At 46.3% G+C, this 17,236-nt stretch overlaps 1 protein-coding gene across 10 annotated transcripts in view; it reads left to right on the top strand.

Moving 5' to 3' along the window:
• LOC125172019 (phospholipid-transporting ATPase IB) overlaps positions 1-17,236 on the top strand; it is a 647,472-nt gene that overhangs the window by 561,850 nt on the left and 68,386 nt on the right. For all 10 annotated transcript variants that reach the window (XM_047869466.1, XM_047869485.1, XM_047869458.1 and 7 more), the window contains one exon: positions 2,876-2,980. In XM_047869466.1, coding sequence (XP_047725422.1) covers positions 2,876-2,980 — 105 coding nt within the window. The remainder of the gene's footprint in view (positions 1-2,875; positions 2,981-17,236) is intronic.

Below are 17,236 nucleotides of genomic sequence, written 5' to 3' on the forward strand. Positions count from 1 at the left end.
TTTAGTGGAATCGAACATCTCCTTGACTTGCTGCTTTTCCATGCAGAGGAGGGAGTCAAGGAACAAAGTTTCAGAAACAGAAAGATGCAAAGGTCAAGATGCTACTATTTGTGTTAAAAACCCCCGAATACGTGGAGATACCCATAGCTGTATCTGGAGGCTCCCAGCCGACTCTCACACTCTGACAGTGGCTAAGCAACCCACGCTACCCCTCGTGGGATCATCTGGTCTTTTGGTGCGGGGTTGGATGGAGCAGCCCCAGACCACAGCGAGCCATCTGTTGGGGGACAGTGGGGCTCACTGTGTCACAGCTGTGACTCAGAACAAGCCACACCCCGGTGCCTGGTGAGACCGAACTTGCAGGCCAGTGGCTGATGCTTAAAGGCCGGCTTTTCACATGTGAACTTTGACAGGGGGAGGAGAGCCATTCATCTAACGAAGAATTTATTAATGAGGTAAAGGCCCTTGAAAAAGCAGTTTTGCGTTGCTAACGTCACTTCTACCCCAGTGCCACACGCAGAAAGACTCACGGAATCATCCCCAAGCGTTGCCATACGGTGTTCTCAAATAGTGGTCAAGTCCCATGAGCTAGGCTCGTGGAAATACTGAAAACTTGCTGAGTAATTCTTGGACACCAGTGAGTTTCATCCATTAAAAACATGCACAGTGTCTGGGGGCATTAGGATACTCAGATCATTTCGCCCTGAAATGATTTTGTGAATGAGCCAAAACTGGCAGTTTCAATGTAGTGGGTCAGATTCGTTTTCCCTTGGCCTAAGGTGTAGATTTCCAGCCCGCTGGCCCAGGCTCCCTGTTCCTAGCCTACTTCTTGGTGGCACCCTTGTCCCCCAGCCCAGAAGGTAACTCCGGGGGCTGTTACAGAGGTTGATGAGCCCTGATTGCTCTGTGTTGGGAGAAAGAGGGAGGAAGGAGGGGAGGGGTGGATTGAGGACCATCCTGAAACAGAGCACATGTTCATCCCCCAGGACCCGCAGATGTGTTCTCTGTGTATTTGGGGACCTGTATAGCTGGGGTGAATCCTAGCGGAGTGGGGCCTGCCCCTCAGTTGTCTCCCTATCATCCTAGCCCCGTGGGCCCATGAGATAAAAGTTCAAGTTGGGGGCCCAGCATATTCAATAATAATGAACAGTGCAAATTTCAACATTCTTTTTTTACTGTCTCCAGCAAAACGCTAAACGTTTTCTCATTTCTTGTTTAAATTAAAATTCCACAGTCTCTGCTTTGAACTGCAGTATGTTATCACTCCTGAGTCCCGGGACTCGGCTTGATGTAATTAAGGTATTATGTGTTAAAACCTGTGTGGCTAAGTTCTCTTGTTTACTTTGGGGAAAAGGAATGACAGGCACATACACAGTGTCTTAGGACTAATACTCCATTATAGATTAACTTGGAGTGTTAGGGGATGACTGGGCGTTATCTTAACAGACTTCTTCCCTTGAAGGTGGAGGGTAGGAGGAAGAATGCGATCTCACTGCAACAGCTTGCGTCTTCAGAATGTTCCCGTTACGCTGTTTTCGCTTCCTTGCAGAGATGCTCCGTTTTTGTTCTTGCTCTGTCCTTGAGTCCTGGCACTTAGCAGGGTCTCCACATCTGTTTACACTGAAACTAATGAAAAGCTTTTTGTAATACAGAAACCTGCCCTATATTGCTAAGCAATGAGCCCTTTTTCTTTTTAGTTGCCCCCCTCCCGCCCCGTTTCATACCTGTGTCTAGCTAGTCAAATGGCCTTTTCCGTCAGCGGTATCGTTTCCAACCAGTAGCTCTGTGTTTAGTCTCAATTTCAGGAAGATCCTGAGATCAGCTGCTTGTTTGAATGTTGTAAGGTATTCTTAGTTTAATCAGAAAAAGAGGGCAGGCGGTTCTTCCTGCAGTTCGAGGAGGGTGACGTGGCAGGCTGAGGTTTAAACTGTGGTGCAGAGGCCAGCTTGTTTCCGTTGCTACATCAGTTGCTTTACGCCATGGAGACCCACATAGATGGGCCCTGAGGGTAAGTCTCTGCAAGAGAACAGTGGAAAAGCTGTACCTGGATATTTGTACTGACCCTAAATTTCAGGTCCAGGGCTTGGCTTGAAGAGCATGAACTCCAGCATTAGAAACCCCATTCCTGGGGCGCCTGGGTGGCTCAGTCGGTTCAGCATCTGACTTCAGCTCACAGTCATGATCTCACGGTCCATGAGTTTGAACCCCACGTCGGGCTCTGTGCTGACAGCTCAGAGTCTGGAGCCTCTTTTGGATTCTGTGTGTGCCTCTCTCTGCCCCCCCCCCACACCCTCTACCCCCTGACACCTGCCGCTCACACTCTATCTCTCAAAATTAAATAAACATATATACATACGTACATAAATCCCATTCCTGCTGTGACAGTGGCTCTTTTGACGCTAAAAAGAGAACAAACTACTCACCCAGGGTCTGTGATCCCAGTAGGGGCCATGGCTAAGGGATCCGCGTACATCCACTAGGGTAAGGATTTAAAGCATCTTCTGGGTTCTTAGGTTCTGCATGAAACACTTTGGAGACAGACCCATGAATATCCATGGACCCCGGTCCTTGGTCTGAAAGGCTGGGTCCTCAGCCAGATTCTCAGGCTTTCAGCAGCAGGCAGCGTTCCTTGGCGGATGTGGGCTAACTTCTGAGGCTCACGGTCCAAGTGTGTTCTGGGGGACTTGGGATGCTTCCCAGTGTATGAAAGTGGAGCCCCGGCCACGCACCGGGACTGTGACTGTCCCATGATGCCCGCAGCTGCAGCCTCGGCGTCCAAGGGCATCCAGATGTGGCCCCAAAAGGGAGCAGCCAGGCTTTAACGCTGTATAAAGTTCCTATGTCATGTGCTTTTTGTCTTTTCCTTCCGACACAGGGCCAAGCATACCTGCAAGAAAACGTTGCTGGAGGAGGTGCAGGAGCTGGAAACGAAGGCCAGAGTGATGGGCAAAGCGATGCTTCGGGACAGTAATGGGAAGAGGTGGGCCAGCGCCGGCCAAGAGCATGGGGGGCTCCAGTTCTCCCAGCCCTGCTGCCTACTTTTCCATCCCACCTTGCTTTTCCTCTCCTCAGTTTTCCATGCGAGCATGGCATGCTCAGTTTTAGCCGTTTGGGGGATTCTCGAAGAATATAGTCACAGGCAGATTTAAATCGCATTGTCTCAGTGGCCACGTGAGATGCGGCCTGTCCCCGGGTAAAGCTGGGGGTTTTCACGGGGTCTGGGCATGGCCAAAACAGCCCACGCGCAGAAAACAGAAATAGCAGCGATACTATCCCGAGGTGGAAAAGGTCTGTTTCAGTCTTGTTACCAAAGCTAGGCCTTTTGATATTAGGCCCAATTATACTCAATGATGAGTATCTACCATGAAGGTTTGCATGCCGAATAATGTGTGTTTTTCATGTAAATCTTGTTACGGTTCATGGCAAGTGTACCTGGGGCCTTTCGTTGTGCTTTTACTGAATTGTGATTTTCTACTGGTGTTGAGAAAGTATCATGTGACGTATGTATGGGCGAGTTCACAGGAACAAATGCTATCGTTCCCTCTCCTTATTTCCCGTGGGACATCGGCCTCCTCTTTCCCATACCTAAAAGTTGGGCGTGTGAACAGCTTTTGATTAATCCTGTACGTCACAGTGTTATTAGATTGCATTTAGTTAAAGCCCGCATACTACCAAAGGAAGCTGACCTGGACCCAAGAACAACTTAGTATTGCCGTCTTAGACACATGGAATGTCTGGAAAACTCAGAGTACCACTCTCCTATATGTGGGTTTAAGGAAATCTGTAGCTCACTGCCAGGAAAACAGAAATCTGCTAGCTGAAGACGTCTAGAGATTCCTACTGTGTGTCTTAATGTTTCAATTCTGTTGGATCCTACCATCTTCCAAAGCAATGAAGACAAAAGCATTTTCTTTTTTAACCCAGAGTTTGAGAACTATTAGGAATATAACTTCAAATAACTTCAGATACTTCAGGGAAGGAGTTGTAGAGCGTGTAGTTCAAGTTGTGGTTTTTGTGTTTGTTCATGACATTTTTTTTTAACAAGTGAGGCCATTAGCATTCATTATATGGCAGCTGTGCCAGTCGCTGTAAAAAATAATCTGTCAACAAGACAAAAATCACTGTCTTCAATAAGCTGAAAGCCATGACTGGGTGGGGACAGCGGCCGGGCTTGAAGCAGATCTATATAGAAGGGTTACACACGGCAGCACATGGCTAAGGCCTGCTCTGTCCGTTAGATACTTTAGGCCCAGTGCTTAACACCTACTAGATTTTCAAGGGCCTACAAAATTCTTTGAGACCTGAAAAAAAAAAAAAGTTCCTAGGCTCTAAAAATAGGGAGCAGCCTCGGCAAATTGAAATTAATAAGGGTTTAAAACTCTACAAAAGGCAGATCAGTCTTAGTAACTGTTAGATGTAGTACGCATGCTGAGTTTTAGCATCTTTGAAAACAACTCACAGGGCCTCCTAGATCCCAAGCATGCTCGCATATACCCAGTGACTGCTGAGAGATCATAGGTAATTCCTAAGTAAAATGAGAATTTCAAAGCAAAATTCTAAAAACTCTTCTGCAGCATTTGACAGGAAAACCTTGCGCCCGGCGTGGCATAAGAATGCGCTTCGCCGTGTTTGATCCAACGTGGGGCCGGGGTCTCATTCTGGTCCGGGAGGTTAAAACAGGCCTGGACATGGGATCGGTGGCGTGAAGGGCGTTCAGAGGAGGCGACAACCCGGGAGGTCATCTGGCGTGGGAGATGAAGGGCTTCACGTTGGAGATGGCATGGGAAACAGGGCTTGGAGGAGGCGGGCAGATGGAAATACTGAGTGTGTGTTTCCAGCAGAGGGAGCAGCCCGTGCAGAGGCACTGGTAGGATTGTGTGCCCGTGTGCATCCCCCGGAGATCTGGAGCCTGCGTGTGAATTCTGGCTCAGCTGTTTGCTGCTTAGCCGCGTGACCTTGGACAAGATATTTTACATAGTGAGATGGTCTCTTCATCTGTAACCGAAGACCAATATTTGGGAGAAGGCGGGTTGGGACTTGACGAAACAATACGGACCACACTGGGCAGGTCGCCTGACCCGTGGCAGGAGCAGTGTCCCCGCTGCTGGTCTTTAGTTTGGCTGGAGAGCTGTGATGTTGAAGGCGGATGCGGGCTGTGAGCCCATCCCTCCTTACAGTTCATAAAAAGAATGTCATTGTTAAAATTCACGTGTCCTGTTCAAAATGCACTTCTCAAGGTTCACATGAGTGTCCGAAAGTAATGAGAGTTTAAATGGGGCTTCCTACCTTCTGCACCTTCAAACCTGTTTTCTGATCACTCTGTAAACGTGACGATTGTGTGGCTGGAGTGATTGCGCAAGAACGTGAGTGTGCACCCCCACTCCGTGGCTCCGGTTCCCTTGGGCTCTCGTCGCGGTGTGTTGCCTCACTTTTGTGTTCCTAGCAGAAGATCATTCGGGGATGCCCCGCCTCCCATCATCCTCAGACCACCCCCCACCCCCGCCCCTGACCCACCACCATTTGTTTTTCCTCCCTCCTAATTGCTCCCAGATTTTCTGGGTGGTCCATTTGCAAACTAGATAGTGGCTACGGGCTGTTCTGATGTTGTCCTGCCTGGTCTCACAACTTTTCGTTCATCGCCTTTGTTTGCTCCTTTCACACCTGCCTGGATTCCTGTGCACCTCTGGTGCAGGGAGGCGTGGGGGCGGGTCAGCCCGGGAAGGGGTGGGGGAGGTTTCTTCAGCTCGGCCCTTCCTTGTAAAGACTTCGAGACGCCGTCGTTGAGAGATCCTGAGTGCTCTTCTCACATCCCCGTTTCTCATTCCCCACCCCCCATCTAATATTTCACTTTACTCGCGCATCTGTCTTTGGCTGTTAGTCGGGCGCATCGTAGAAGCTCTGTAAATATTTGTTGACCGCCTGGAAATGTGAAAGCCCTGCGAGTTGATGGTTGGGCAGGGAGAGTGAGCCTGCACTATCCGTGCGGACCTCCCAGTCCCTGTTGTGTGGGCTCATGTGGAACGTGGCCCCAGAGAGATGCTGAGAGAGACATAGGTGGCCACTCGGCCCTTAGTGAGGGGGGCTTTTATCTCATGGCTTAAGAATGGAGCTAACAGAGTCACAGACGGAGAGGCACGTAGGACATTAGCCTATGCATGCTCGGATGACAGCCCCCAGCCCATCCTGCTCGCCAGGTGTCCTCAACACCCCTAACCACGGGAGAGCTCGGAACGCCTTCCCTAGGGCCTCTTCAGGACATCCTGCCGAGTCCTCAAAGCCAGGTCCGAGTCGCTGGCAAATACCATAGCACTTTTTCTCAGGAATGTTAACTCACAAGAAATGGAGCAAAAATGTTTATGCATTAATCTTGAGAAGCCCTCTTGTGCCAAATCTGCAAGTATAATTTTGAAGCGGTAGCTAGGCATTCTGTGTCCGTCTGTGGTCTTTAGCCATTCACTAAAATACTTTTAACTTGCCGTTTGACTGATCCCGTCGAAGCCCCAAACTTCACACTCTTGGTAAACATGAAAATGTCATTAGCGTGCCTCCATACTCCTGCATTAGCAAATCTTGACTTCTGAAATGAACCTGTGTCGTTGATGCATAATTAAACCTGTCCTCGTGACTTAGAGGAAAACAGGCTGATAAAAAGATGACATCTGAGAATGAGACATCCAGAAAGTGCAGGGCAGTAAGCAAATGCCTTCAGTGGTGAGCAGAAGTGCCTCGATTTTGTTTTGTCCTTCCCCGATGAAACATTTTGCTTGACGTATTGTTTGCATACCTCCCAAATACCAGACGCTTGTTAATATGTGCATTGTTAAGAATACCTTTCCCCAAACCGTCTTCCCCAGAAATCTTCACCAAGCTATAACCAAGACAGAGCCTGTTATGCATTTCAGGACTTTGCTAAAGGGAATAAAAAGGAAAATAAATGAGCTAAAGGGAAGAATTCCTTCTTTCAGTGTTTTGGTAGTATTTTCGCTCTCTTTATTCCCGAAGTGTAACTCACGCAGTTTTTGTTTTTCTCTGGTGGAAGAAAATCTTCCAATGGCCACTTACCATTACAAATAGAATTGTTAAAAATGCCTAAGATGTCACGGAAGGGCGACAAACCTTTTTCCCCCTTACCTTGTTTTTCTTTCTTGGTACAAGGTAGGGGGTGTTCTGATGTTTTCAGTATGAGGGCAGTCGAGAAGAAAGGGGAATATATTTGGTGAAAACATCCAGTTTTCCAGTTATTTAATCTGAATAAACAACAAGGAGACCCTTTTGTTGTAGAACTTCTTTCTCTGCATCACAGTTGGTGGGAGGGGGTAGGATAAGGCCCTGTGCTGACTTTCTCCAGTTTCAAGGTCAAGGAGTTCTGGTTGCTGCCCTTGGCTTCCCCCAGCAAGTCGGTGGGATTCTCTTTCACTTAAGTGCTTCCCTGAAATACACTTCACTCTGTGCCCTGGTAGAGGTAGCCGGTGACTGGTCTTTGCCTCATGGTAAGCGATCACTGAGTCTCTTATTTGGTTTTATGTCCTCGTGAATGCTGATACATGGGCGCTGTGACCCCGGGGCTGAGCCAGCACACCCAGGGTAATCTAGACAGCCTGTCTGCCTCTTGGGAATTCAGGAGGGAAACGTGATTCACTCCCGTGTGTGGGTGCCACAGCCTGTGCTCACACAGCTTCCGTTTCATCAAGGGCTACCTCTAGGCAGATAGGCGGGGCGCTGGGCCAAGCCAGCCATCTGGGAATCCTAATGGAATGTTATCAGTGGAAAAGTAGAGGCCGGAGCCTGAAACACATCAGCAAGATTTTCAAACACACCAAAGTTTATTCCTCCAGCCATCATTCACCGGGTGCTCTTTTAAAAACCAACCATATTAAAAAACAAAAACTCCCCAATATGTTTTGAGGTGAGTACTCAATTCAAAAAATGTCTACCACATGGGGCGCCTGGGTAGCTCAGTTGGTTGAGTGTCTTCCTTCAGCTCAGGTCACGATCTCGTGTTCGCGAGTTCAAGTCCCGCATTGGGCGCACCGCTCTCTATCAGATCTCACGGCTTCGGATCCTCTGTCCCCCTCTCTCTCTGCCCCTCTCCCGCTTGCATCCTCTCTCTCTCAAAATAATAAACGTTAAAAAAAAATAATAAAAAAAAATAAATATCCACTTTGAGCTCTAGACAGAAATCCTTTGATGTGTAAAATAATATTTAAAAGCTATTTGGTGTTAATACACCTCCCAGTCAAAATTGTACAACTGCTGAGTCAAAACTGAGTGTAAGCGAGCCTCAAAATGTGAGATACACCAGCTTGATTGTGTATTATTTCCCCAATATAGACTTTATGTCATTTTAAGAAAAATGTTTTTTCCTCCTAGTATTGGCTGCTGGCAGCACCTGACTCTGTCTTCCCTTTGTTTCCCTTTCCCACACTTTTCCTCTCCCTAAAGTATCTATTAGTTTTTTATTAGCTAAAAGGATAGGAAATTATGGCATCATTTTAGCAAACCTCTCCAGGCCAGGTGGCAAATGTCTGCTTCCAACACCTGGTTAAGATTTCTTTCACTTCCAGCTGCATTTTTTCCATCACTGTGTCATGAAGCAAAGGGAAGAGTAGAGCACAGAGATAGACAGACCTGAGTTGGGCTCTGAGCCCCCCACCCCCCTCACTTAGCTGTGTGACCTTGGCTGGGTTAATAACTTCTCTGAACTTTAGCTTTCTCATCATAAAGTTACTTTGAGGTTTAAATGAAATAATACAGATTAAATCTATAGCATATGGAGACGTTCAAAAAGTGTTAATACCCATGTTGTCTCCTAACGTAGAAGCTGAATAACAAAGTTTCACTGGCCATTTTAACACATGTGGGTTTTTTTCAGAGCTCTTAGAGTGTGAGTCCAGCAGATTCTCTGGCTTGCGTCTTCGGGGTACGCCGCCCTTCCTCCCAACACCGCCCCCTCCCCCCCCAGGCTGGGGCAGAGGGCAGGGCTCCAGCTGAGCCCCAGGCACATCAGAGCTGTGTGAGCAAGCCACCATGAGTTTTGGGTCAAGGACACCGGGAGGGGGAGAGAGTTCACAACCCTGCCGGTTTCCCGAGTCAGCCTTGCATTTCTGCTTTTACTGACTCCACTTTGCAAAGAAGAGGGGTGCTCCCAGCCAGGCTGTGTCCCAAACCCAGACTGTCTGTACGCAGCACGTCTGCGCCTGAACTGGCCATCTCCCCTGAGAACCAGCCCATCCCTCAGAGTTCCCTGCCCCCATCGAGGACGAGTTGCCGCAATACCTCAGATACCCTCTCTGCATCATCCCGTCCCCTCTTTGCTGTCACGCGCGGCCGGGCTCCGGGGCTTGTAAACAGACCACCACTCCACCACCTGGGCCAATCCCCTGTTTCCGAGGCCAGTGGCTCCTTGGGTGCCCTGTCCCCCTGACCGGTCCCCCTGCTGTGGTGCCTGCCCGGCTCACTCCAGCCTCCACGGAGCCAAGACTGTTTCCTGCCGCTCCCTGGTCTAGAACCTTCCCTATTAGCTGTCCAACTGAGTGCAGGCCAGGGACACACACTGATTTCCGCCTCCTCTCCCTCTTTTTACCGGCGTGGGTCTTAGCCTCCTGCCTCCCCTTGCCTTCCCGAGCTTCCCCTCCCCAGGTTTGGTCACGCTCCTCTGCAGCCCATGCTGCCCGTGGCCCTTTCTTTTCTTTTCTTCTCTCTTCTGTTCTTTATTCTCAGGTTCGTTAACATCAGTGTAGCCTTGGCTTCAGGAGTAGAGTCCCGCGATTCATCGCTTACATGCGACACCCAGTGCTCATCCCAACAGGTGCCCTCCCCAGTGCCCATCAGCCACGTTCCCCTCCCCGCTCTGCATCAACCCTCAGTTTGTTCTCTGTGTTTGAGAGTCTCTTATGGTTTGCCTCCCTCTCTGTTTGTATCTGAGTTCCCCTTCCCTTCCCGTAGGTCCATCTGTTCAGTTTCTCAGATTCCACATGAGTGAAATCACGTGATATGTCTTCCTCTGACTTATTTTGCTTAGCATAATACCCTCCAGTTCCATCCATGTTCTTGCAAACGGCAAGATGCCTTTCTTTTTCATCGCCGAGTAGTATTCCATCGCGTATCTAGACCACATCTTCTTTATTCATCAGTTGATGGACGTTTAGGCTCTTTCCATAATTTGGCTATTGTTGAAAGCGCTGCCATAAACATTGGGGTGTGTGCGCCCCTTTGATTCAGCACTCCCGTATCCTTTAGATAAGTTCCTAGTGGTGCGATTGTTAGATCGTAGGCCCCATGGGCCTTCTCTGTTGGCTGGTTTTAGGCAAGGGTGTCCACACTGGGTGGAGCTCTGGGCACTCAGGGACAAATGAGGCAGACCCTTGTCCTGGAGGGACCCGCAGCCCTGAGGACAAACGTTTCCACCTCCAGACATACCCTGACATCACTGAGTTGTCTCTGATTTCTCGCCACTACGATAATGTCAGCTTGGGCCACCTCTAACACATTCGTTTTGAAAGTGTTTTCAGTTATTCAGATATTCAACATATACGGCGATTAGTGCAAAGAACCCCCCACCCAGTTCTCGCTGCCCAGATTGAGCGCTTACCAAGATTTTGCCGACACCGCTTCATCTAGCTCCTTTTGGGCCCCATTTTTGTTTCGCTGATGCGTACAAAGCAAGTCCTAGATATCACATCTCACCCTTACTTACTTCACGATGCAGCTCTAAATCTCACACCATACATTTTCGCGTGTATTATTAATACGTTTATGCTTGCTTACGTTGTTACCTATAAACACTGTAACTCCAACGCCTATTATCACATCTAAAAAATCAACGCTAATCCGTTGGTATCGGTTGATACCCTGTCCACAAACAGATTTTCTGGATCCTGCCAGGCCTCCCTTTTTGGGGATTTGTTAGGTTTGTATGAGGGTCGAGGCAAGGGACCCAGGTAACCTTGGGTTGCTGTGTTTTCAAGTTTCTTTTTCTCTCCAGAAGCCCCCTGCCCTTCCTTGTTTTTCATGCCATGGGCTTAACAGAACGTCTGCCCCGTTTTCTTTTTCTCACGACGGTTGTCACCACATGCTGTAAATGAGTTTGCTCCTATCCGAAGAGGTGGCCCAGCCTCAAGGAGGTGGGGTCGCCTTCCCGCCACACACCAGTGTCACCCAAGCAGAGTCAGAGACCAGACCCTCATCTTCGACTCCAGGCCTCCTTCCACAAAGCCAAGGTTTTGCGAGCCACCCAAGTGCATCCATTTCTAATTACATCTCATTTGGAGGGCCCGGAAAGCAGTGGAGCCCCCAGAGATCAGGAGGGGTGGCCGCCTGGGAGCAGGCATCCGATCGACCGGAGACCAGAGGCCTTGGGGAGGGTTTTTGGGGGGGAAGGTCAAAGTCTGCGCTCCGAGGAAGCTAGAAAATAATAGTCGAATGCTGGCGCCTTTTCCGTCCCTAAATGCAGAAGGAACATGGAACAGACATGGGGACCGCCCTCCTCTAAAGGAATACGGAAGCCAGTCTGTCCACATCAGAGCAAATAAAAACAGAGGAGTTCACAAAAGCTGTCAGCCGTTGTGATCCGATTCAGAAAAGAGAAGCCTTGTTGAGGAAGGTGATTTCCAGCCAGAATCACCTTAACGGAGACGAGGATGGTCTATAAAAGAAATCCGTTGGGTGGATTTAATCCCGTGTAGGGAAGAACCCTGGGCAAGGCCTGAAGCAGCAAACGTGTCAGTGGAGACAACAGGGAGAGCTGCTCAGAGCAATCGGAGAGTCCACTGCACCCCCAGGCAAGGCCGGTGAAATCTGCAGCCTTGCTGACAAATAGCACAGGTGAGGAAATGCATTCTAGAACAAAGGGAGTAAAAGGTCCAGGAAATTACAGAAAGGCTCACTGGATTACCCAAATGGGGATTTCTGGTGACTGCATCCTGGGCACAGGAAAGAGAGGATGAGGAAACTCAACTCGTAAGGAAGTAAAACACCTAATTAGCATTTACCTAATGCCTAAGCTGCCTGTGTCAACTAAAAATAATTGGTTCTCTGTTATCTTACGGACGGTAACTCCCAAGTGCCTTTGTTGTTGTTGTTGTTGTTGCTGCTGTTGTTGTGGTTGTTGTGGACAGGTGTTCAATAATTTAAGAAAACTTTCATAAATACCTTTTGTCATTTGTTATGAAGCAAGAAAAGGACTTCTTGTGCCCTTTAAGTGGCACGTTAGCTGTGCTAGAAATGGGCGCAGCAGCTGAGCCACTGTAGTCAAAGTGTTGCAGAATCTTGATGCGATTTGTGCAAGAGGGCGAGGAAACCCTTGTCTCCCTGTGTTGCAGGGAGTGAGTTGATGGATACGGAGGCAGGTTAGTGTCAGTCCGTGGTTTGCTAGGAACACGTCCCCAGAATCTAGTTCCAGGATGACTTAAGAAAATTTATTTTTCCGACCGTGACTTAAGTTAGTTTAATGTCCTCTTCAAAAATCATTTTTACTCGAGAAGTTAATGTTCAGTAACTCGTGCTGGTGGTTCATCACATCCCCTGTAAAGCAGGACAAAATATTCTAATCCTTTTTTTTTTTTTTTTTGCAAGTCAGTTTTATTTAACCCATTTGAACAACAATACAAACAGGAGGTAAATTTAAGGAAAAAAAAATTTTTTTTCATGGTGTAGGTCTTATCATTTGAATAGTGATATTTCACATTCCAAGCAGAGATTCGTTCTTCAGGAGGTTTTTAGAAGATCTTGGCTAATCACTCCTCTACTTCATTATCAGTGAGTGTCTGCTTTTTAGTTTGACTCCCTCCTCCTCCCTACCTCCAACTGTGATGGTAAAGCATTCCAGCCAGCAGAAAACAGATGACCGCAAACACCCATTCTGAAATCGAGTTACAATTTAAACATAATCCAGGAACAGCCAGACTCCTCTGCTCCGTTCTCAATGGGCCCGTCCTGACTCCTTTGGGAGACTGAGGAAAGAAGAAGAGACCTTCTGGCCCCGAAAGTACAGATGCAAAGTTGCTTTTGTAGTACATTTAAGAGAATTGTTGAATCCCCTGGATGTATCAGACTTCTGGAGGAAAAAAGAATTCAAGGGGCAGTGCTGGACTTTTTTTTTTTTAATTTTTCTTTTTCTTTCTTTCTTTCGTTCTTTCGTTCGTTCTTTCTTTCCTTCCTTCCTTCCTTCTTTCCTTCTTGTCTGTTTTTACCCCCGACGCTACTCTGAACATGCACCCCCAAGTCCCAGGTGTGGTCCTTGTTGTACAGCACAGTAGTTTGGCATCTCTATGCCTGGAACCTGGAAAGCCACTTAAGGGCCATTTGGTCACCAGGTCATTAGGTGACTGTGACATCATTGACCTTGTAGTAGACGACTCAGAATTTGTAAAAGTTATTGCTCAGAGATGATCATCGTCGTGGGAATTGCTGCATTTAGCAATAGGTGTGTTGAACTTTTGGAGAGATTTCTCTAGTAATAAAAGCGGGGTGGGGGGGGAATGGATGTGTCTCTGCTAGTGAGCAGAAGAGTGAATCCTTCTGGAGGCCAGGACGCGGGAATGACTGCTTATTTAAGAGCCTTGGTGGTTTAGCCATTCAGTTAGTTGCAATTATGTCTTCCCTTTCTAACAAGGCAGTGATAATACAGTTATTCAGTGTTTATTCTCTTGCCCTAGCAATTAGGATTGGCTCAAGGCACCTTAGGTGGTGGTAATTGGGAATTCACACTTGCTAATGAGTAAACATGTTGGCTTCATAGCAAATAGAATCACTGATTGGCCTAATACGGGACAAGTCACTTACTCATCATGCAACAGACATTTATTGAAAACCGAGGACGTGCCGGGCCAGGGTGTGGCATAGGATGAAACAGACAGGTCCCCACCGTGTTAGAGCTTACATCCCAGTGAGGGTCACACGCAGCGAACAAACAGCGAATAAACTCGAGATTCAGTGGTGACTGGTGTGAGGAACATGGAACAGAGGTTTGTCACGGGGAATGAATGGGTTTACGTGTCAGGAAAGTCTCTCAAGATGTCACTTAGAGACCTAAATAAAACACATAGCCAACCCAACAAAGATCTGGGGAAGCGGCATCCCAGACGGTGGAAAGTGTTGGTGGTCTGGCTGGGGCCTGTAAAATTCAGGGCAAAGTCACCTAAGAGGCAGCAGAGAGATTTGCAGGGAACGATAACGGATCGGGATTTCAGCCACCAGGAGCCATGGAAATGGCTCAAGCAAGAGAAATGCATGACTGGATATTGTAAAATACATGATTGCCATGCCATTTTAAAGCCACAGTAGAACAAATATATATATATACATATATAAGATATAAAAATATAAAATAGTACATAAAATACAGATAAATAATATATATAATATATATATATGTAAAAGTGAAAGTAAAAAAATAAGAAAGCACTTTGGTATGAATTTATTGTAACAGTTAAAGCTAACACATTTGTTTTAAGGCCAATTAGTAGTAACAGTGAGAAGATTTTTAAAATGACAGAAATTTAAAATAAGTTTTATGGAGGACAGATGTCTTGTCTTATTTTTTTTTCTACTTTCTTTTGGGTTCTATTGAGAAAAGCCCTGATGTACAAAGAGTAGTTGCTGTTCACAGTTAACCATGGGAACCTCAGACCATGTTTTCTTTTTTTGTTGTTCTTGATTATATTTAATGTAATGATATATTTGCTTAATATGCAAAGTAATATAAGTAATATATAAATATATTATTAAATAATTGTGTGATTATTTTTAGAGTTATTAAATATAAGCATAAATAATATAGAAATAATTTATATCAATAATATGTTTGCCTACATTTCTTATATACGTATATCATATAAAGAGGCTACTGATGGTTTACATAAGCACTACAGTTCTCTAAACTAGCCTCATCTGATAAAGTGATTGTTCTCTTGTTACGCGACTGACTTATGCAGACAAGAATATGGTCAAGCGATGCACTTGGAACAGAATAGGCTAATTGCCAGTATTGTTTTAGCTATAATGGACACATAATGCTTTTTTAAAAATACCAATATACAACTACAACCTTTCTAATACGTGGCCTGTTTATAAGACTGAATGTAAGAAACTTTAATCTGAGATCTTTATAGAAGCAAGTTAATTTGAAAACATTTGCAGCTTTTAATATTAAGGTCTGGTGTGTCTTACATGAAATATTTATAGGTTCTTATTTTATATTCTTAATTTTTTTTACGTTTCTTTTTGAGAGAGAGAGAGCACAAGCAGGGGAGGGGAAAACACAGAGAGAGAGAGAGAGAGAGAAACCCAAGCAGGCTCCCGCATTGTCAGCGCAGAGCCTGATGCAGGGCTTGAACTCATGAACCGTGAGATCATGACCTGAGCCGAAACCAAGCATCAGACACTCAACTGACTGAGCCACCCAGGCACCCCACGTTCTCATTTTAAATGTTTTTACAAATATTCAATGTATAGAGAATGCAACTTAAAAGCTAGTGGTTGAACGGTAGTGAACAGTACTATAACCTTAAAAGTACTTATCCCTGTATTTCAATTGAGTCACAATGTCCAGAAGCATACGTTCAAAAAATTTGAAGGCTTTGGTAAGAATATACACTTTAGAGGGGCACCTGGGTGGCTCACTTGGTTGAGCGTCCGACTTCAGCTCAGGTCATGATCTCACAGTTTGTGGGTTCAAGCCCCGTATTGGGCTCTGTGCTGACAGCTCAAAGCCTGAAGCCTGCTTCAGATTCTGTGTTTCCTTCTCTCTCTGCCCCTCCCCCGCTCACACTTTGTCTCACTCTGTTTCTCAAAAATAAGTCAATGTAAAAAAAAAATTTTAAGAATATACACTTTAGAGAAAATAAAACACACATAACTATTTTAATATCACTTACATATCTAGTTGAGGCATATAAAATGAATGGCTTAAATTTTTTTGGTATTTAAATTAAAAAATATAACTTAAGCAAGAGTTTTACATGCACTCATTTAATTCATTGATAAATACAACCTTTCATCACCACTGAAATAAAAAATTTTCAATTCTGCTGCACACTTCTTTTTTCCAGTTTGTCACAAATAGTTAAGGTTCCAGATGGAAAAAATGTTAGCTATTCTAGGTATTTCTAGATTGATAGTTGTTTATTTTTTTTTTTAAGTTATTTATTCATTTTGAGAGAAAAAAAAAAGATCCCAAGCAGGCTCCACACTGATAGTGCAGAGCCCGACTGGGAGCTCTGTCTCACCAACCCTGAGCTGGGACCGGAGCCGAAATCGAGTTGGACGCTCAACCGACTGAGCCACCCAGACAGCCCCCATGGTTGTTTTGTTCATTAAAGCATTGGTATGTCACCCAGACCTTTTGTCATCCTGGCGCTATCCTACCTGTTCAGAAAGCATTTGCTTTTCTGAAAAGACCCGAGGGCAGCAACTTGCTGAAGGTGCTTTTGTCACACGCGACTTTGGGACCATTGCCCATGCTCACACATCTGTTGAAAACTGAAGACATAGCCAAGTTGCCACAGGCTGGAGACAGAGCCCTTTGCCTGCTTCCCAGGTGACACAGTGTCTCTCACCAGGTGCAGAAGATCAAAGACACTAGAGCGCTCAGAGCACAGGGGCGTCGGACGGGATTGTGAGCGAGCTGCTCCCTACCATGTTACTGGACAAATTGGTTGTATTCTTTGACCGGACGTCTACAGATCTTCTCTATGCGGGAGCGTTGGAGACATGTTGGCTTCCCGAAGTAAAACCCAAGTGAGCTTTTTGTTCGATAACCCAGAGAAATGCTGTAGCCACAGGTTTCTGCTCCATTTCGGCCACTGCTGCTTTGTGTCCACGGACCACACGGGCCTGGGTCAACCGGCTGAAGACCACGTTGCTACTGTTCCTCAAAGCTTTCCACTTTAGTTTCTTCGGTACGTGGAAATGAAAATACATGCATAGCCTCGACAACCATTGATGTGTATGTGTTCTCTTTTGTTGAGGAATGTCTAGGGGAAGAGTGCACTGTGTCTCATTCTGGATAAAGAATTTTCCTGAGGATCTTCAGGGACTTTTTTTCCATTAAGCCCAGCAGACATCCTCATTTATGTACTTCAGATGCTCGGTTCTTATTGTTCCTTAGGTGACTTTTTCTTCTTCTTCCTTTTATGTAGTATTCTCAGAGGGCATAACCACACCATTCCATCAAGTTTACTTCATTGTTCTGTCACTGCTGGATTCCTTGCATTAATTTCTTTCTTGAACACGCCAG

Source organism: Prionailurus viverrinus, chromosome A1, assembly GCF_022837055.1.
Source record: "Prionailurus viverrinus isolate Anna chromosome A1, UM_Priviv_1.0, whole genome shotgun sequence".
Taxonomy (NCBI): Eukaryota; Metazoa; Chordata; class Mammalia; order Carnivora; family Felidae; genus Prionailurus; species Prionailurus viverrinus.